General features: G+C 45.5%; 1 protein-coding gene across 1 annotated transcript in view; it reads right to left on the minus strand.

Annotated features, from left to right (window-relative positions):
* Positions 1-22,660, minus strand: part of gbe1b (glucan (1,4-alpha-), branching enzyme 1b) — a 106,955-nt gene that overhangs the window by 15,036 nt on the left and 69,259 nt on the right. The window contains exons 14-15 of the mRNA XM_031573017.2: positions 19,273-19,403; positions 10,460-10,577 (exon numbers count right to left, since the gene is read on the minus strand). Of these exons, the coding sequence (XP_031428877.1) occupies positions 10,460-10,577; positions 19,273-19,403 (249 nt within the window). The remainder of the gene's footprint in view (positions 1-10,459; positions 10,578-19,272; positions 19,404-22,660) is intronic.

Below are 22,660 nucleotides of genomic sequence, written 5' to 3' on the forward strand. Positions count from 1 at the left end.
ACACCTCAGTCAGCCCACCGTCTTCAACTATGTTGATGGGCCGACAGTCACCGGCAACCCAAACTGCTACAGCGTTGGTAACCTTTTCACGGACTGGTCTAGTTATTTTCCTAGAGAAGTCGTGGAGTGTGGGTTGGCAACCATCTAACCTGGGACTGCTTTCTGTCGGGTGCTTTGCATTAAGGTGATAACTTAAAGACGAGCTGCTTCTGTGATGGCTAAATTCAGCTTGACAAATGCTACATACAATTTTAGTTTTGTTGATTGTTCCGTCATTTTGCCTCTTAAACAGAAACTTTCCGCCCAACAATCCCTCAGCTCTCTCCATCTTCCACTACCGTCTCGGTCTCTCCTATCTAACTGATTTGACTTCAGGCACGCGGCGGTATAGTGTCATCGTGTCAACGCACACCGGAAGTAAACAAAGTTGCGTTAACTGCGTTAAAATATTGTATCGCGTTAATCTCGGCCACAATAATCTCATAGATTGACACGTTAACTTTGACAGCACTAATTAATATTGTTCCCAACTAAAAATCGTGGGAAGAAAAAAAAAACTGAAACATTTTCGCGACCCACTGGAAGGTGCTCCGCCGCGGCCCACGGGTTGGGAAACCCTGTTTTAGGGGAAGGCTACAAAACGTTATCCCAGAGGTTTCAGTTGTCAGTTTTCACTGTGAGGAATGTAATCAAGAAATGGAAGGCCACAGGCACAGTTCTTGTTAAGGCCAGAAGTGGCAGGCCAAGAAAAATATCGGAGGCAAAGGCAAAGGATGGTCAGAATGGTCAAAGACTACCATCAGACCACCTCCAAAGACCTGGTGTTACTGTGCATCGCTCAACAATTCAGCGCACCTTGCACAAAGAACAGCTGTATGAGAGAGTGATGCGGAAGAAGCCTTTTCTGGACACATGCCACAAACAAGCTCCCTTGAGCTATACAAAATCACATTTGAACAAGCTAGATTCATTTTAGAACAAAGTGCTGTGGACTGATGAGACAATGATTAAGCTATTTGGTCACAACAAGAGGCGTTATGCATGGCGGCAAAAGAACACAGCATTCCAAGAAAAACACTTGCTGCCCACAGTAAAATTTGGTGGGGGGTCCATCATGCTGTGGGCCTGTGAGGCTAGTGCAGGTAGTGGGAATCTTGTTAAAGGTGAGGGTCACAAAGTTGTCACAAAGTTACGCGGGAGTTGGGTGTTCCAGCAAGAAAACGACCCAAAACATTGCTCCAAATCTACCAAGGCATTTATGCAGTGGAACAAGTATAATCTCCTGGAATGGCCATCCCAGTCCCCAGACTTGAATATTATTGAAAATCTATGGGATGACTTGAAGCGGGCTTTCCACGCTAGGCAGCCATCAAACCTAACTGAACTGGAGATGTTTTGTAAGGAGGAATGGTCCAAAATACCTTCATCCAGAAACCAGACACTCATCAGAGGCAATAGGAAGCGTCTAGAGGCTGTTATTTTTACAAAAGGAGGCTGTAGTAAATATTGATGTGGGTGCTCAAATGTATGCACCTGTCTTATTTTGTTAAGATGCATATGGCATATTTTCTGTTTATCCAATAAACCTTATTTAACTGCTGAAATAGTACTTTGTCCATGAAGTATTATATATATGACAAAGAAGTTGCTGATCCAAACGCCCAACAATTAATACAAAAAAATAATGGAAATTATCAGGGGTGCCCGAACTTTCTCCTACGACTGTATACTGGTCTATTGTTCTATACAAATTACTTGTTTTCCAAATATGTTTTGACAAGCAAACGTTAATCTAGGTATCAACCTCATCCATCTTAAAATAATGTAACACACAATTGAAAAAATAAGTTGCTAGTTGAAAAAAGTCTGTTACTGTCTGAGCAGTGTGGAGCTGGCAGTTGGTTTAGTGGACATTCTTAAGACAGGTACCAACATCTGCCAACAACTGCCAACTTTAGAATGTTGGCGTTAGTTGGGGCAGTGTGCAAGCTGCTTAAGAGGCGTGTCCAGGGAGACTAGCCAATGGGTATGCTCTGCATGCCCACACAGTTTCTGACGACTCTGTGGTGAAAATGATAGCTTTGGGATGTAAAAACACAAACTAATCAAGTGGCTAATACAATCATAAAATGACAAAAAAACAACCTTCCTTGTACCCCTGGTTTGCCCTTTACTAATTGCTAACGCGGCACAAGAACGGACAATGTTGGCACACTGATATGCCACATTACACAAAGAGTTCCAGGCAGTTTTGAAAATGACTGATAAAAGAAATTCAGATTTGAACGCAAAGTCAGCCCACATTAGAGCTACTGTCTAACTCTGAACTACTTCACTACAGGATTACTTACATAAACTACGGGGCGATGAATTTATACATGCTTTCCTCTCTCAGTGCAGTGTTCTTTACATCTTAGTTACTTTATTAGTCTATAATTAAAGAGAAGTCGCTTAGATGTTCCGAGATTTGCATTGTGATGGAAATGAGGCCCTTTTGATCAGAGTGGAGAAAGTGTCACAGGGTTCAATGTGAGACTCATCAAAGAACTGAGGCCTCTTATATATCTAAAGGTTCGACTCTAGTAGCAAGCCTTGTCCGGAGCTGCTGGATGCATTCAAGTATACTTAAGTAATAAGACACTTCTCTCCAAATTACCCCCCCCCCCTTTAGCCAAGTGGCTTCCTGATGAGGCTAGCTATGTCTTAGCATTCTGTTACAGTTGCCAAGTTGATTAGTTTGCAGCTCATTTTTGGTGTTGGCCTATTGGCTTGTCGACATAAGATATGAAGCAGCCAACAGTACGGGAATGAAGAGCAATGTTATTCAACTCTGTGAGGAAAGCTGTGAAGAACTATAGCGAGGGGTTGGCGGGGAGAAATCCATCTCAGAGCCAGTTCAGGGAAATAAGCTAGAATCTCCACTTCCACACCTTTTCATATAAAAATGTGTGTGTATCACTCAGACGGAGCCAGGAGTACACCCTGATTCACGGTGCGTTCAAACCGACGGCTAAGAGGAGTTAATAACCAACTGTGCTGTGCCGGTGACTCACCGCACTCCTTTTGAGGTTTTCAAAAACACACATAATAGGCGATGCCCAACTATGAAAGTGTGACACCCTTTTTTTTTTTTAAGATTCATGTACGCCCCAAGTGAGGAGAAAGGGAGCTCGAGACGTACAGTTTGCGCTCGTTGAGAGAGGAGGGGGGATGGGGGAGGAGGTAAGAGAGTCACCCACAAAAGGCTTCTCCTAGATAGAAACTTCAGGGGCTGCCTTCCTGGGCTGCATACCTAATCTAGGTGGATTCATCATTTTAAGTGTGCTTCGTGTCAGCCTCTCAACGCCTTCGGAGAGTAAATGAGAGTTTATCGTCACTCAGCGAAGGAGGTGGGCGAGCTGATGGACCCATTTAAAAAAAATGAAAAGACGAAAGGAAGAGAGCTGAAGATGACGAGGGGAAGAGGGGAGAAGAGGAGGAGGAGGGAGGGAGGGGGGAGAAAAAGTTTACACCGACTATGCCAACTTTGAAGCTGGGGGCCCTTGAATAAATCATGGGCGGAAATCTTTTTCGAAAGTGTGTGTGTGTGGAGGGGGGGGGGACCTTTTTTGTGGCACCTGCCAGGAATCAAGATGATTAATTATCGTCACATTCACGCCAAGCCGCCAAAAAGACAGGTGTCTCCACTGAGGAGAAAAGAAAAGAGCAAAAAAAAAAAAAAAAAAAAAAAAAGCCCAGGGGAGTGGCTAAGCCCCCGTCTCGTCTCGCCCGCGCCCTCGCCATCACCTCCCCTTCTCTCAGTCCTGATTCATCCCTATTAACAGCCCACTTGGTAGCTAATCAGCACATTTGGGCACGACAGAGTGGGACAGGCTGGAAGGAGGTGGGGGGGGGGGGGTGTTAGGTTTAATAAAAAGCGAGTCAAAAGAATAAAGAGAATGTATAATAGACAGCTTTTAATGCGATGAAAGCTGCCCGGGCACTGCTGAGGATTACGGTTGAGATTTTTGAGGAGGGAGACATTTTTTCTCCTCTACTAGTGGCGCCGGGTGCCAGAAGAAGGCACACAGATTGTAGACAATGTTATTATTAAAGAGTACATATGTGCAAGCACTGCCAGAAGAGCTCCTCCCTCACGATTATTTTGCCAAGAAAAAAAAACATCCACTAACATCCGCCCGCCCCCCACACACACACTCACCTCAAGCCAGTCACTTAGAAGTAGCAATGCTAATTTAAGAGCCGGAATGAACGAGGTAATAAATACTAACTAAGATAAACAACAGCCAATTAATTGTGTGAAGCTAACTGAAATGGCTCCACAAAAAGGTGTTTTCAGCGGTAGCACCTCATTCAACATAAGTTGCGGGCTGCAGTTAAATCAAGCAAGCAATCAGGCCATAAAGGCTATTGAGTTTGGATGGGACTTGATTGCGGTAGAGCTGAATTTAATTGTGGTCCAAGCGTTACATAATACAGACTCCTTACCACTACAATCCACTACTCTGACGGAGGGCTATTTTTCCGAGTGTTCTTCTATTTGCAATTCAGTAATAATCTTACACACAATGCACTCAGTAGTAGCTTTAGATTGGGACTGGGAAAAGATTAGCCGAGGATGAGTCTTGTCCTCGGTTTGAAAAGTGCTTCCACACTTTCACATCTACATAGTGGAGGTAAAGACTACCTTGCACTGACTGCTATTTTCTCCTAATAGCCTGGGGACTGAGACACGGCCTGACAGACATGTAGATATGCCAGGGAAGTCATACCCCCCCCATGACTTTGCAGGAGTTCGTGTAGCCTGTTTCATGCAGGGCATGCTTTTAAGGTCATGAATTATGTAGCCGAACTCTGGCGGTAGTGCTGGAGATATCGAGTGTACCTACTCTTTAAAGATGACATGATAATTGTAAGTGTGGATAATTCAGGCCTCAGATGGCACCACACACACACACACACACACACACACCCACACACACACACACAGACACAGAGACACACAGAGACACACACACACTAGGCAGGGTGTAATGTGAGAGGAGAAAGCTATTGGTTTGTTCAAGGAAGAGGAAAAATTGGCCTCACTTGTGCCGTCCTATTCTTGTCCCGGGGTCGGGTCGGAGTCATCCAAGTCATGATGAGGCAGTTTTTTGCTCATGAAAAATTCTCGGCTTGTTGAGCAAGCCAAGTTCTGAGGGAGAGAGTGAGCTCATAGCCTGGCACACAGGATCTCAGCTCCCACAGTCAGGAGCACACAGCAAGACAGCCGTTCAAAAGTGATAAAGGACCATCAATAAAATAGGACGAGGGAAACACCACTGCTCGCTGAGACAAAAATGCGGATAGTTTTGCAAATAGTACATGCTGTATTGAGGATAAACGGGTTCACTAATGCCCAGTTTACAAGAACGATACTGAACTGAGGAAACTTAAAATTGATGCTTTTATTCACCCATCCATGTTAGAAAATTCTAGAATCCCCATCTCTGTGCTGCTCTTAACAGAGACAGAATTTTAATACTGCATAGCCATTTAAAAGTCTACAAAATGGAGTAGTCTGCTTGCACATCATTATTGCTTTGCATTATGCTCAGTCTTAACCCCGGAGGTTGAAAAGAGAGGAGAGAGAGAAACAGAGACAGAGAGAGAGAGAGAGAGAGAGAAAGAGGGGGGGGAGAGATGAGGGAGGTGGTAGAGTGGAGAGGAGACGAAGAGCACTAAAAACGAGCTGAGCACAAGATGAAGCTCCGGCGTCATAAGCCACGGCACTGGAAGTGGAGGTTTAAATTTCACGCCACGCACTAAATTTCAATCAGGCCCCTGGAAACAGAATAAGAAATGTAAAAACGGCTGAAATACGAGCAGCGGAGAGAGAGAGGGCTTATCTGATGAAGGGAACCATGTCTCTCCGAAGAACTGGTGCTGCTTACATCACATACATTTCGCCCCGCTGATAAGGTCATTAGGTGAAGTCTAAAAATAACGGTCCCTGACCAGGAGTCCAGCCACGTCTTGCGAAGAACAAAATGAGCTAAAAAATGGACTGAGCCACCTAACAGCCTTAAAATAAAGCAGATGTTAATCACCTTGACACTGCCAGCAGTCGACACACGCATGTGATAATTAAGATAAAGGCGAGGCCATAGACATGCACGAACACACTATTAGCTTTTCTTGAGGGTGTAAAGCTCCATATCTCATATGGGGACTTTGTATGTAGAGTTATACGCATTGCTTGCTGAATGTTCTTTGGCCATTAGCTATTTAGCAACAACATCCATCTGAACCATACGCAGTGGTGCGAAAAGGGGGTGAGCAACATGTGCAGCGCACAGGGCACCACACACAGGGCACCACACACAGGGGCACCACACACAGGGCACCACACACAGGGGCACCACACACAGGGCACCACACACAGGGGCACCACACACACAGGGCACCACACACAGGGCACCACACACAGGGGCACCACACACAGGGGGCACCACACACACAGGGCACCACACACAGGGCACCACACACAGGGGGCACCACACACAGGGCACCACACACAGGGGCACCACACACAGGGGGCACCACACACACAGGGCACCACACACAGGGGCACCACACACAGGGGCACCACACACAGGGCACCACACACAGGGGCACCACACACAGGGGCACCACACACAGGGCACCACACACAGGGGGCACCACACACAGGGCACCACACACACAGGGCACCACACACAGGGGCACCACACACAGGGGGCACCACACACAGGGGCACCACACACAGGGGCACCACACACAGGGGCACCACACACACAGGGGGGCACCACACACAGGGGCACCACACACAGGGGGCACCACACACAGGGGCACCACACACAGGGCACCACACACAGGGGCACCACACACACAGGGGGGCACCACACACAGGGGCACCACACACAGGGGCACCACACACAGGGGGCACCACACACAGGGGCACCACACACAGGGGCACCACACACAGGGGCACCACACACAGGGGGCACCACACACAGGGCACCACACACAGGGGGCACCACACACAGGGGGCACCACACACAGGGGGCACCACACACAGGGGGCACCAAAACAACGGTGGGCTGAAAGATATATACGAGTTAAATAACAATAGGAAACTTCTTTGTCCTTCATTTATCTTTTACTTTTTAATTTTGAAAAATGGTCACATACTGTATCTTACACAGCCTCCCACACGGACGAGGATGTGTAGGCTATTAACGTACTGATCGCTCATGGCGGCGCTCCAGGCTCAGACTGGCTCGACGTTGTACATCATTGTAAAAAAAGATGTTCATTAACTCGTCAAGATAGATTTCTTTCAATCTTCACTCACGAGCGAAGTCCAACATTTCATTCAGACTATCTAACAGCTAACTAGGCTTACACTGAAAAAACGACTAAATTAAGATTTTGGATAAGAACATGTGTTTCTTGTTAGCTTTTCCTCGTTATGACATGTATTCTTCTAGCGAGCTCCCCTCAAACAGTCTGTTTCTCTGCAAGTTCAGCCTAGGCTTGGTAGCATGAGCTAGCTAGCTAGTGAGTGCAGTGTTGTCATAATGACCATTTCTCCTCTCCCCTACTATTCCTATTCCTTCTATTGTCTCCTAACACCGGACGTAAACGAATAGGCAACTGTTTGGTTATGCCCAGGAGAATCTGGTGGCCTTCTTGAGCCTGAAATATGAGCGGTGTCAGGCCAAAAGTTTGATGAATGTATGATTCAGGGTGGAGAGAGCATGTAACATTCGGTGGAAGCACCTTATACAGTGTAAAAGCTCAATTCTTTCCAAAAAATATTAAATTGAATTTGTGAAGTTGTTAAATAATGGTTGGTTGATGATTTCAGTCAGTGGTGAAAAGAATACACAAGAAAAGTAATACTTGATAGAAAATCTGGCACATAGCTTACAAACAAATTCTTATACATAAAAAGACAGTGATTCGATCTTACTAAAAGAGAGCGCTCTCTCTCTGTCTCTGTCTGTGTGATCTCTCTCTGGCTGCCTCTATCCTTCTCTGTCCGTCTTGATTTTTCTCTGTCTGCCTCTGTCTCTCTCTGGTACCTGTGTGTGCATCCACTTTGAAGTACACTGTCACTGACAATCATATTTGTCTCATTTTGGTCTTACACATGGGACACATTGTTTTTTTTAACACTTACATCAGAAGGATGTGCTCAATGAGATGATATTACAGCACGCAGGTCTGTCTCTCTCATAGTCTACCAGTATTGACAGCCACTAAATGATACAACTTAACTTAAAAAAGCCCACTCTGTTCATGCACTTAGAATGAGCGATGGGAGAAATTGGTTTAAAACAATGCTCCAAACAGAAGGATGTGTGCTCTTTGAAGTAACATTACAGCTCGTAGTACAAATTGTTACCTACTCACTCCTCTTTTCTTTCCCTGCCTGGGCTTTTCTCTGCTTTCTCTCCTGTCTCTCTCTGATGTCGGTAGCCTTGAAAATTAATTCTACTCCTAATTTGCTATAAGTTATGAGAATGAAGGGAACTTTTGATTTGCAATAGATAATATGTTAACTCACCGAGCATGTGCTAACTGGTACATTTGATCGGCTGATAGAGGTAACAAGTGAGCTAACTCAGCCTTTTACTACACACATTGCTGCTTACATTTACCAAGAAATAAGACCTTATGTCTCCCTTTTTGTTCCCAGCATCCATGATGCTAATCCAGATTGCTGAATTAAGATGAAATTTTGCAGGAGGTTAAATCAGCAATCAGAAAATAATTGATAATGTTAATTACAGTAACCCTAGGCTGTAGACACACACAGATGGGATTGAAACTAGAGAAGACAGAGTAGCAAACTAGCTATCCTGGAAGAATTACTAATGCTCCTTGTTTGGTTTAGTAGGTATAATGCCAACAAGAACAGTTAATGTTAAATGTTAAATGTAATAGCAAAAAAACACACTCTGCACAACATTTAGTTTGCTTGCTAAACTACGTTATCTGTTAATGTTAGCTAAGTATACTATCAACTAGTATAACGGTAATATGCTTCACAACCGTCAACGACTGTCTGTATAGAGTAACGTTAGCAAGACTATTACAACTACATTTGCATTCCCTGAAGGGAATACTTGTGCTTGCAATGCAAATAACTTATACAAAATATTAGAAACATAAAGTCAAATATTAGAAAGTTGAAAAAAACTCTATTTCCCTGACATAACATAACATGAGATCACTGAGATATGTTACTAAGCAATATAACACGAGGGAGTGTAGGGTTGGTAAACAATATGCCTTCGGCTGTGATTTGGATGTATCAGTGCAATTTAAAACAAATACAAAGTTATAGATTACAATATATTAAATGCATATTTTACTTTACTTAGCCTATACTTAGAGCACTTTTCTTGACTCTTGAGAGAAAGACAAAAGACAAAGAGATTAAATAGATGGAATAGAGAGAGAGAGAGAGAGACAGGGGTTGACAGGGGGCCATTGGGCTCTGGAGGGGTGCCCCGGACAGAGCACTAGTGACAGAGTAGTACCCTATGCCCCCATGTCCACTCAGCGCCACACTAGGATTCACCACAGTGGGGGGAGGCAACTGTTCTTTTTAACCCTCTCCTCAAACACCATGTTTTCTAATGCTCCTGAATGGGGAAAAAAAACATACAGAAAGAAATCTACAGAAAATTAGTCCATGGTAACAGTGCATATACACAGAGAAAACACCAATAGTGTACTAGCTATAATTCTGGTTCTGTAGCCGTAGTCGGTGCCAAATGAATAATACGAAAAACCTAGGAATACCAATATTGTACACTATAGCTGACTGTGTCTTTCATATCACTGAACAATCAAACATTACCAGTTTAATTTGATACCGGTACCATACCGTTATGATCACAGAAGGCAAAACACCTGCGACAGACAGCCTGTAATGTGCTCTAGCGAACTCTCCCCTCTGACTAAGTACAGAGTGCACATCGCTGTTTTCATCCAAAATGCACTCGAGTAATCACATCGCTGCTTGCAAGGGAGACGGCGGGAACAAAGCGAACAAACACTAATAGAATCTCTATTTCTCATCCGGTGGGAACACGAGGCAGTTAACCCTTCATTAATATCAAAATAGCAGTGGGGACAATTTGAGGTAATCAGAGAAGTGGTTGGGACAGATTCCCACAATGTAAAAACACTGTCAAAAATCTCCCTGTAAATATTCCATCATTGGGAAGAGCACTAAACCTCTTACACAATCTTTCTACTTTTTTCCCCCTGTTATTTCAATAATCCACGAAACCTACAGATACCTACAGAATTCACTGATGGTCTGAGATAGTCTGTGGGAAACCTGTTAAACAACTCACGAGGAAGGTTCTTCTAGACCTTAGCTGTAGTCTTTCTGTCGTGTGGGTGTGTGTGTGTTTACCTGTGTAGAGTGTGAGCGACCATCATGAGGCACAGGCTCGGTGAAGAACTCGGTGTTGTGGTCCAGACGGCCGTGGCCCCCATATTGCACCTCATCCGAGTCCAGCTTGATCCGGTATCTGAGAGACAGAGTTAAGGAGCTGCACATGAAACACTGTGTCCTTCAGTTCAAATAAATAATTTAAAAAAATCGAATAAATACATTTGCTTTGGTTTCTCTCTCTCTCTCTCTCTCTCTCTCTCTCTCTCTCTCTCTCTCACTCACACACACACTCACCATGCATACACACAGACAAAACATAAGTATGACTTGAGTGTCTCAAGTTGCTCTTGTTGTAGAAGGGCATTTCTAAACCAATGCATCTAGAAAAAAATACCCCTCACAGAGGAGAAAGCAAACACACACACTTCACAATGGTGCACGTCTGACTTTGACCCTTAGGTGGAAGGCCCATAAGGCATAGCAAAATGTGACTACAATATGTCAATGACTCAGCTCCTGAATCCAGCTTGTGGATCTACAGCGCAGCCAGCAGACACAGGTCCACCACCATGTTTCCTCAATCTGACAAACGGAGCCTCCAATGAGCGTTCACATCCCAAGGTCACTGATTTGCTACGCACGTGTGACCCTCCACCCATACAGAAATTAACCATATTAAAAGACCACTGCAGATCAAATGAACACATTAAACATAATTGCAATTCATTACACATTTGTCATGCAAATCCCATTATGCATTAAACATATGCATGTTTATACATTCTGTATATCAGGTCAAACACAGATATACTCACATTACACTGACAGTGAATGCTTGTATTGATCTTTATATGCTAAGGTCACTCTCTCAGCCATTCATATGTGAGCACTTGCCATTCCACTGTTTTCACCGAGGCCACTGCAGTTGCCATGAACACTGAGAACATTATGCTTGCGCAGTGCAGTTGGAAGACTGGAGTTGGTAACAAAAGAGCGTTGACATTGGTTTGAGATGCAGACTGTCCAGTCCAAGGAGGCCTGCAGACCCTCTGTTGAATACATATTACACATCAACCGCTCTGATTGCTTTCAACTCCTGGGAGATGATGACTACGCTGTCCCACATAAACGTGCAGCAAGTAAATGAGCGAGAGAGAACCAGACCGAGAGGGAGAGAGAGACTGAGAGACACATGGGAGGGAGAGGATAAACCAGCAAGCACTCAATTCCTGGGCTGACTGCGGACTTATTTATCTGTTTCAATATATTAATAATGTATCACGTCAGGAAAAATGTTTCAAACAACAGAGACTATTAATGCACACAATCTCTTCTCTCTGTCTGTGCCGCATGCAGCAAATTAAATATTTAAAAAAGTAATTGCCCAGATTCATGACCAGAATGAGCAATACCTTCTGCAGAGAGAGAGAGAGAGAGAGAGAGATTTTTTTTTGGAAAGGCATAAAAAGCAACACGGGATATTTGGGAGGGGAAAAACAGACTCCACTTCCTGTCCGGGAAATCTTTCCTCCTCTGCTGAACTTTACGGAGTGAATCCGGGGAATGTTGAGTGATGGCCTAAGAACTGCTGCTAGGTGATTTTTTTTTTCTCTCTTCCTATTCTCCACAAATCTTTGTAGTGCTCTGAAACTGTCAGAAACCTCTTTTTGGTGGGATGGAGGGGGTTGGCGCAATGGAAGAGTGTAGTGAATCATCCCTGAAACAATCTACACCACACTGACAACTAGTAATCATACAGTTGTCTGACATGATGGAAGTGTTAAGGATAACGTTATGTCTTGATAACTGTCACATGAACAATGGAGGTTGCCATGGCGTTCCGGCATGTCGTGGACGGCTCGAGTAAAAACCGTGACATGAGATCATTATGGCGCATGTGACGACCACAGGTGAAGAAATGCGCCGGGATGTGCCACAAAGCCCTGCTGTGCCGTAATGTTTCTGTCCTAACGTCTGCCAATGCCTCACAGGGCCAGGCAAGGCATGGTTATGACAGCCGCAGAAAAAGTGTGTCAAGAGACATTACAGAACTTGTAAATTATGTTTATTGTATACTTGAAAAGACATGTTACTGTTGAACAAAACTGAATGCAAGGGATGCATTCACCTGTGGAGGGGAAAGAAAGCGAGGGAGAAAACAGAGAGAGATAGAGAGGGGGGGGGGGTACAGAATGATGGAGACCAAAGAAAAACTAAGCTCCCCGGAGACCTCCTCTCTCTCAGACTCTTCCCTCATTCCCTCTTTCCAAGTCCTTTGTTTAGTGCTGTCTCGGAGGGGCTTAACTTGTGCGCGAGCCGAAGCAAACATGCAATCGGGCATCTAATTGGCTGGTTGAATAATCACCCCGCGTCCCTGCAGGCTCGTCAGAGGCCCCCGCTCATCTGAGGCCCCCGGAGCCGGGGAAAAGCTCGCCTTTTACTGTCTGCTTGTCTGCTTTGATACCCATGATTAAAAAGAAGTGCTGTGGCTCGCATTGTTTTTGCTGAAGAGGACGATACAAATAACCACCCCTCACCACACCACTACCCCTGACAACCTACCCCCACACCTGCCTGCCACCCACCACCATCGTCTCCCCTCCACATGCCGCTATTTGCATTGGCGTCTAATTCTGACAGAACAAACTCCTTTTGTTATGGATATTTTTGGGATGGTTATCACAAGGAAATGAGAGGAGAAGACGGGAAAGATGAAACGGAGGAAGGATGAATCTCTCGAGAGTAGCGGAGAGTCAGCGCAGGGCACTGAGCTTAGACATCCTCTTTTTAGCATGAGGCAGAAAAACCTTGTGCAGTAGAAGACCTTTTTCTTCTTCTTCTCCTTTTTCGTTTTCTTTTTTTTACCATTTCACTTCCACAAAAGCATTACCCATCATTCATTGTTTTGGATGGGGCTTGCCTCAGCAGTTATAAGGGCACAATGTTGGGGAGGAGAGGAAAAAAGGGGGAGGGGGTTATTCAGTGAAAGCACATTAATTTTGTGCTTTACTAGAGCAGAATATACTCTGACAGACAGTGTTCTTTTCTGGGTGACCTTACTATGATCTGCATGCTCATCTACAGCAGCTGACACAAAAGGAGGCGGTGGCGGCGGCAGTAGCGCTTTGTCGACTAAAATGCAACAGGACTGTATTGCAGTTTTTGTTATGATGACATGCGACCTGCCGCTGTTTAACACAGAATCTTAATAGGCAAAACCATTAGCATAAATTCTGCATCTCATCTGATCTACAACACCTGGCAAAAGCCAAAATGTACTAAATAAATAAACAAAATTTACTCCATGAATAAATAAATGGCACAGTGATTTCTCCAGGCTGTAAATAAAAAAAAACACAGTGTGTGTGAAAGTGTGACTTCAGTGAGTTTTGGTGTATAAAAAGCCAATGTTAGTGACTGCCATGGGTAAACATGCAGATTTGATTCATCGCATAGTCCTCATTCATAAGTTGTTTTGGGTAAGTAAAATAACATTCTTGTTTAATAAATTCTAATATTTCAAAGCTTAATATTTTAAAGCTTAGCTCAAAAGTACTTTAAAATCCACACATGAAAATTCTTACTGGGAGTCACTCACATACCTTCATAATACCTACATAATACTTTGTATGAACGTAATGCTCAATGCTTAAACACAAAACTCATTGCCTACCTCTGCAAAGGTTTTTGTTTACGCGCGAGGGATGCGCCACGCAAAGAGACGTGGAAACCGACCGTCTGCAGCGTGGCGTGTGTCTGTGTGAGTGTAGGCGGTTGCATAATGCCAGGGATGCGGGCCTGATAATTTAATGTTCCCTGGCAAAGTGTTTATGAGGGAGAAGACGGCAAGGCACAGGGGCAAATTGGCAGTTCAAGCCTTTTAGCAATTACGTTTTTGTTAGCGCCTACAGATGCCTGCCACAAACAGGCCCGGCGGTTCAGCTGTGAAGTATTGTAATCAATACGGCCTTTGTGAATGAAAGGGGACGGGGGAGCCCTGGGAAAGCAGTCAATTTCCCCGCCCTCCGGGCGCTGAAAGCAATGGCCTGGAGCTCACAGGGCGGTGATTAAAGGCCCTGATGAACCATATAAAATCAGCCAGTGACCGCGAGCGTGATCGCGGCTGTGGGCCAAGCGGTCTCCGCACGCCTCTGTCAGGCAGGCCTGCAGCTTGCGTCCATATGGATAAAGCAGAGAGCCGGAGACTTTTCTGTGTGTAGCTAGTCACGGAAATCCAGAGGGTGGGTTGGAGGGGAGAGCCAAGTGAGCCAGGGAGCGAAGCTTCTGCTGAATCTTAATAAGGTACGCTGCCCAGGCGGACTCTGCTACGGTTTCGACCCTGCCCTGGCTCGTATGTGGAGGATCTGCTGCAGACCCTCACCAAAGTTGAATACAACACATATGTTAGGTTAGCGGCTAACGGTCATATGTTAGGCTTGCGGCTAACGGCATTAACTTTGAGGTCTGAGCAACTGATTTCCATGCGTAAGATTCTGGGTTTGATCTTGGCTGCTGGTCATTCCCCATAGAAAAGGAGTGCCCATTCAAAATGCCTTCACTTCAATTCTAATTACTACACCAGGACTCACAATAATGAAAGTGCAAGGACTCCATCGATCACCAACAGCAATCAACTAGCTAGTGTATTGATTGAGGCATCTGGAACATGCATTCTATACCTGCTCAACTTTAGGAAACTGTACAGGCTACTCTTTTCGCTGAAGTATAAAATTACTCAAAAACTGTATGCGGAGTGTTCACAATGCCTTCACTCAGCTTGCCAAGCAAAATGTGTATTTGGAAATACACTTACCCGACCTTTTCAAACTAGTGAAAAGTTGATCTCCGTCTAACAAGTCATTACACTATCTTACCTGGAAACAAAGATCTCTGAAAGCATGCAGATTGTTTTTCTTTACATCTAAAAATAAAAATCATAGTACCATATCAGACCATTAACTATTATGCAACACTTAATGACTCAAAGCACTTTTGATGTCTGCTACCCACTACCTCCGCTGTCGAATGGAGGTAGGCTTTACATTAACAGGTTCGCGTGAACTTGCCACCATTAGGGAAATACCGGGTAAAGCCGCCGATGGCTTGATATTCTGTGGGCTGTGGGCAGCAGCAATAATGGTACGAGTTACAATCTTATTTGGAATCGGTGCTCGTGGTAATATCACCTCAATGTTGTTTTCAGTTTCTTAGTTTTATTATTCCTGTGGCTTAAGTTTTACTCTTGGATTTTTGTATTGCTGCAGCAGTTAACCTCACAGCTGCTCACCTCCAATAGGTCCAGCAAGTGTGTTTTGTGGCGGTGTCAGCAAGGCCGCTGGAGAACTGTTATTGAGTTGACATCTGTCCTGCACTTGCAAATAACCACCATCATTTTGGCAGGTCTATTTTCGACTCCTCCGTTGGTTTTGGTTTAAGCCTCTCTCTCTCTTTCTCTCTCTGAGGTTTCTGAGATGCATTTTATTTGCGATAGAAGGAATCACATAATCTGATGCAAGGAGAGGCTTTCAAATTGCATCGTATAGCCGATCATTTTGCCAAGGCGGTGCAAATCCTGACTGAATCCCACGTTAACTGCATGTCTCAAATAAAAGACACCACTGGCATTTCTAATGTCATGACAGCATTTGGGGGGAAAACACAAATCTGTTTTAAAAAACACACTTGCCTGCAAAATATACCTTTTTGGCCATAAATAATGCTCAAACGTATAATCTAGGTAACATTTCACTGTCAGGTAGGAGGTAGGAGCTTGAAGCTTCATGCTAACAATCTACCAGGCATCAGCCCATCCCATGATGGCACACACAAACACACACACACACACATTCAAACCCTGACACACTCAGGCACGGCGCAGGCTGCTTTTTGGCACCGAGGGGGGAAGAGCATGCCCATCCGCATTCCGCCCATCGACGCAGCCAAATTAGGATTGTTGACGAGTAACTGCCCCGGCAGATAATGAGAACGGGGATGACCTGACACAATCACCGTGCATCTATCGGCCACGGGGCGCCATCAAAAGACATTTCCGCTTTGACAGAGTGAGCTTTTCATGGCGTATCCAACCGGGATTTTAAATAGCACCAACTGGCTGGGCTAGTGTGAGCTGCCAGGACGAGGAACCTACCGAGGGAAGGAAGGTTGGATGGGGGGGGGGGGGGGGGGGGGGGGGGGCGGGTGGTAGGAAAGATTGTGGGGGGAGTGGTGGTGGAGTGGCAGATACAGGATAAAAACACTGAGGCTGAAGCGCCTGTCAAAACACTGATGTCGGCTGAATTTTAATAGCCAATGTTAAGGGGTGTAGCAGTAAACTTCTGGAGAAACTTCCCCTTACGACTCTTTTTTGTGACGAATGGAAAAGTAAGGCAAGAAAAGAAGGAAACAGAAAAGCAGCTGGAAAACAAGCTTGAAGGCCTGATGAGCAGGCCGTGATATCCTTGAAAAGCGTACTTATAAAAAGCTTGTTAAAGGCCTCTGGCTGAACACCCACCTTTCACTGTTATGCAGGGTGTGTTAATAGCCACTTTGGCACCAAGGTAAAAGCCACAGACCTCCTCTAAAGGAGCCCATGAGACGATACAGGGCTGCCTCCCGCTCCACTCTCTCTCCCGTACCGAACGGCTGTTCCTCCGTGCGCGTTCACTCCCTCCATACCCCATCTGAAATCAATCCAAAGACATCCGAGCCCGTTTCTTTTTCTGCCCCCCCGTGTGCAGTCACTAATATGCGAAGCGACGGGCCGGGCTTTAATGAAAAAGCACTTTGGACACCTATGGACTCGTCTTGTTTACCTCCCTTTTGCCTCTGAGTGGCACTTTCATCTGTCTTCTCCTCTAATTGGATCCTCCGCTTCTTGCACCCCGCCACAGTCAGTCGCAAGGCATCTCCGAGCTCTGGGGTGTGTACACACACACACACACACACACACATGTCGTTTACTTTCCGCATGAGCGTGTGCTCACAAACACAGACTCAGAAACACGCACTTACACACACCACACACACACATACAAATGATCATAGACAGATGCACACCCATGTTTACTGCTCCTCTGTATTAATGACAGACTCTGGCTTTGCCCTTTGAGCTATTTGCGTGTTTCCTCTCTCCTCTCTCCCTCTCCCTCGCTTTCTCTCAGTCTCTCCAGCTCTCCCGTTCTCTATCCCTCTCTCATTCCTAACTATCAATATCTGAGGACATCTCCTTAAACATCAAAAGGTTTCCAGGAGGTAGGATTTGCGCTGGAAATGAATAAAACATGAAAGCTAGCCTACATATATAAAAATGACGCTGGGATCGCCCACGAGAAAAATAAACAATCCCAAGTTCACGCGCTGAAAGAAAAAACTGCATCGGATTCTGCCTCCCCGGTCTTCCTCCAATCATACACATTGTTTTTTTTTTCTTAAATAGCCTTCATGGTAAAATGCCATGGGCATGGATTGTTCCAGGTTGACCACCACCACTGGAATATATTGGCTGGCATCCCTTCTTTTTTCACTTGAGAGAAAAACAAGCTAAAACCAGAACCTTGAAACTCTGTTCAACTTTGCTCCCAAGGCAGAGCTACTGCGCGAAAAAAAAGTTTTGAGATAATTCACTTCTTTTTCATTTCAGAGAGGGGACTGTCTCTTTGACCTGTGAGAACCTAACCCAAGACATCAGAGACAGGCACTACATCACTACACCACGCTTTGCACAACACACGCTTTTCTCAGAACCTGCACTTGATGTGATTGTGGCCCCTAGAATATACGGCTTTGGCCCCCGTTGTCGAAAACCTCATCTCAAATTCTCAATTTTTTTTTTTTCATGGGATGCATCCTTGAAGTCCTCAAAGCCTCCAAGGTAAACGCCATGTTCAAGGACACTCTGGTCATCCAGGCTCCATGGCTGTCAGCCCTGGGCATTAAACATGCAGGAGCTCTCAGCTCTGGACCTCGTTAGCCAATGACTGACCTCCTCTCACGAAACTCACACTTCCACATCGGTTCTGGGAGTTGGAGGAGCACAGAAAAGGCAATGCCAAGGTTATAGGTTCAGCACAGAGGGGTAGGGGGATGGGGGTGGGTGGGGGTTGGGTTAGTGGGTGAAGATTGCAGATGAGGTATGGGACTCGACCTACAGGGTTCCGCACTGTTCGACAACTAGAAACATCAGTAGCGTATGGATCCAGACAGACACACCATTAGTTTGTCTGTATCGGCGTCTCGCGCTTGGGGTTTCAGAACACGCCACAATGTAAATGAGAGAGAGGAGATTGAGCGAGATTGAGCCTGGCTGATGGGTGTTTTAAAGCCGGGGACCACCAAACGTGACACATCCTAGGCAACTCTGACCGTCTGGGGCATCCATCAATGTAAATACCGTCGGAGACCTGCCGAGTTTGTGTACACAAACACCTGCATGAAATAGCGCTCGAGTGCTTGATCAAGTAGACCCACCGTGGAGGCAGACAAAGGCCCACACATAAACAGACTGTTAATCAGCATCTGAACTTGGAAAATAAAACACCAATTAGACATCTGTCAGATATACAGCACACTGAGTATATAGCTTGACTGTTACACGAGGTCAACCTGAACTGTATCGAAAACATTTTAATTACTGAGGGTTTAATGCAAAACACAATTAGCAGACATAATGTCCTTGTCGAAACCTTTTTTACCCACCCAAAAATACAAACCGGATATAAACTGGATTTGCCTTGATACTCTTACCTATTGGTAGTGCACTGTTAATGTGGAACCCTTTGTTATTTACAGCCGTGACTGAGCACCGACACCAGACGGTGACGAGCAAAGGATACTTTCCCGGCATCTCCACAGCTATGCGGTAGTCCTGGTAGCTGTTGGTGGGATGGAAGTTGAAGATGAAAATGGTGGTGGCCCTCTCGAAGACGATAACCTTGTCCCCCTCGTGCCTTGCGCTGACAAAAGCCTGCATATGGATGAAAGGATGGATTTTTTTTACAGCATTTTTTTTTTTTTACAGCAGACAGGAATTAAACGAGTACATCTCCAAGCAGCCAAACTATAAATATGTATGACATTAAATGAGAGAAACCATTTTTGAATTTTTTTACAGTTCAGTCGCTTGCTTTTGACCATGCTATAATGATTGTCTGGGACAAGACTGGACATTTCCATAGCACTGTATAAAGCACTAGACCGGAAATTCATTCAAATTAGAAAAAAATATATATAATTTTTTTGGGGGGGTTGGGGAAGATTCCTTCCTACCTGAATAAATCTATTATACACAGACAAATAATTACAACTGAATAGCCAGTGAATACATTCAAATGAATATTCCCCAAGGTTCCTTCCATTTCAGGATGCAAATTATGAGAGTTTGCAGCAGCCAATTATTGAAATGCGCTTCTCAGGACCAACCTAACTAAAACTTGCCGACCTCGGCTGTATTAAAGCAACTGAATCCCAATCACAGCTGCATCTATTATTATGGGATAGTGCTTTGCCTGAGCTGCTTTGTGGTTCTTTCTTGCAGAGGCATTGTCCATTAGTAAGTCCTGCACTCTATTTTCTCAGTCTGTTCGCTCACCGCCCCTTCATTGACGCTCACTGATTGTTTGATTACGTGAGGCAGATGCACCCGTTAGTGCAGTGCGTCTGCACTGTAACAGGACTCCACGTGATGCACGGCTAAGCTTGCTCCAATGTGAAGACATGTATTAACATCACCTCAAATAGCAAAGGTGCTTGCAGAGCAACTGACATGGTGTATTTAGCTCCGCAGGGTAATACACTATTCCTGGAGAAGATGTCAGTATGTGCAAGACTTCAAGTAGACATAGGTGCAGCACAGAACCACGTCACACCATTAAAACTTGATTTACGCGGCTACCGCTAAAACTGTGACTTTTGAAAGGCTTCATTAGAAACATGTCGCCTCCTGATTTATTCTGAGGGGACAAATGCACCAATCTGTTACAAAACAAATAAATAGATAAATAGATAAATAAAACGAAAACGTCTGGGGCCAATGGAGTGCTCGCGCGCAGCCAGTTCTCCGCACCTCAATGTGAATCAGCTGCCAGATTCCTGCGGAGAGTGAAACCGCTAACGTGCCATTAGCGGGGATTATCAATGTCACCCTCGGCCCCTATTTTTAGCTCGCCGTCCCCCACGGCCAATTTGGGGGAGCGGAAGACACGCTACTGAGCGGGAGAGATAAGGGGCCGCAACGTTTGGACGAGCAGACAGAGGAGGTCGGGGGGCTTCACGGGGTGGGGGGCGCTGGAGAGGTCTGGGAGCCGGGGGGGTGAGGAGGAGGATAGGGGGGTCTGAGTTGACAACCACCTCCTTTAAAAAAAGAGCATGTCTCCACATTCGACTTCCCACAGAAAACTGTCAAAAGCAGGAGCTCTCTGGGGCTTTGTGTTGTGTTGCCTGCATTGTCCTGCTCACAGTTGAGTCGCATCTCATTACAGTGGGATTATAATATGTGACTGCGAGGTTTGAAGGAGGGAGGGAGAGAGAGAGAGAGAGAGAAAGAGAGAGAGAGATGGAGAGAGGAAATGAGAGATCAAGAGGTAGGAGAAGGAGAGAGAAGGAGGGGGTAGAGGACAGGGAGGAAGGATACAGAAAGTGAGGGAGAGTAAGAGTAAAAAAAGAGAGACAGAATGAGATGGAATATGAGAGGAAGAGATACAGAAAGAGAGAAAGAGAGCGAGAGAGAGAGAGAGAGAGAGAGAGCACAGAGCGCCGGGCACAAGTGTCAGGCTGGTGATTGTTGGCTAGGCGGCGGGGCGAGTTTACACAGCGACGGGGGCCGATGTGATCGCGGCGCTAACGGGGGCTTCTGCAGTTAGCGTTCAAGGTCTGCCCCCTTTGAAGCCTGCTGCTGAGGCATCTTCAAAGTGCCAGGCACACATCGCTGCATCTAAGTGAAGTCCCCGTATGTTCCCCCCCCCCCACCCACCCACCCACCCTTCCTCCTTGTTCTGCCCGGCCTGCGATTCAGAGTTATCGCCTTGCCCATGCCGCCCACTGGCCCGCCCCAAACACCCTGCCCAGGATTAGGAGGGAAAGAACGAGGGAGGTGAAAGAAAAGAGAAGTCTTTGAATCATTGCGTGTGTAGATTTTCGAAAAGGAAAATAATTTTTTTTTAAACGTACTCCTGAGGTAACAAACACACACGATCACACAAACATGGACACGCTGTATACACACACACAGACACACACACAGACACACACACACACACACACACACACACACACACACACACACACACACACACACACACACACACACACACACACACACACACACACACACACACACACACACACACACACACACACACACAGTCTCTCCTGCTCACACACATACACACAGAGTTCAGGGCAAAAGAAGCCATTATATTTCCAAGTGTTCCCTCGGTGTCTCCTTGAACAGCTGATGTTGGATCATTAGCAGAAAGGGAAAGGGGGGAGAGAAAGATAGGAGATGAATTTGTCTCTGATACAGAGCACAGGGAGAGGAACTACAGCACCAGCCTTAAACACTTACATTTTACCTAACCCAACGGACACACATCTTCCGTGAAGATGCTCAAGTGCGTGCTTGTGTGTGTGTGTGTGTGTGTGTGTGTGTGTGAACTGGAAGTATAATGAGCCAGCTGTATTCACTCCTAGTGCACTTTATGTCATAAGTGTGTGAAATGTGTGTGTTTGTGTGTGTGTGTGTGTGTGTGTGTGTGTGTGTATACATGTGAGTGCTCCACTCACTAGCTTATTCTATCTATCAGAGCACACACTAACTCTCTGTCTGTCCCACGTGTTAGTGAGCTCATTCACTCGTGCACTCATGTCAGCGAGAGCTGGTTCCCAGAGCACACCGTGTGACTGACAAGAGCACAAGGTCGGGACACGACACCGATTGTTGCCTTAACGTGGAAAAATGAGTCTCGACTCTACCATTCCCATCCTCCCTCTTTCCTTCCTTCTTTCTTTCCATCCTTCCTTCCAACCTCTCCTCCTTTCCGCCTGGTCTGGCCTAAGATGCGAAGATGAAAAGGAGAAGCCAAGGTCAACCCCATCTGATGCAAGGAGAGCCAGTCGCAATCTGTGCAGCCAATCAAGATAGGACTGAGTCGATTACATCCTATCTTACCTTTCCTAATCCGCCCCCCCCCCCCCATTTATATATGAGGACACACGTGAAAATCC

The sequence above is a fragment of the Clupea harengus genome, chromosome 9 (genome assembly GCF_900700415.2).
Source record: "Clupea harengus chromosome 9, Ch_v2.0.2, whole genome shotgun sequence".
NCBI lineage: Eukaryota > Metazoa > Chordata > Actinopteri > Clupeiformes > Clupeidae > Clupea > Clupea harengus.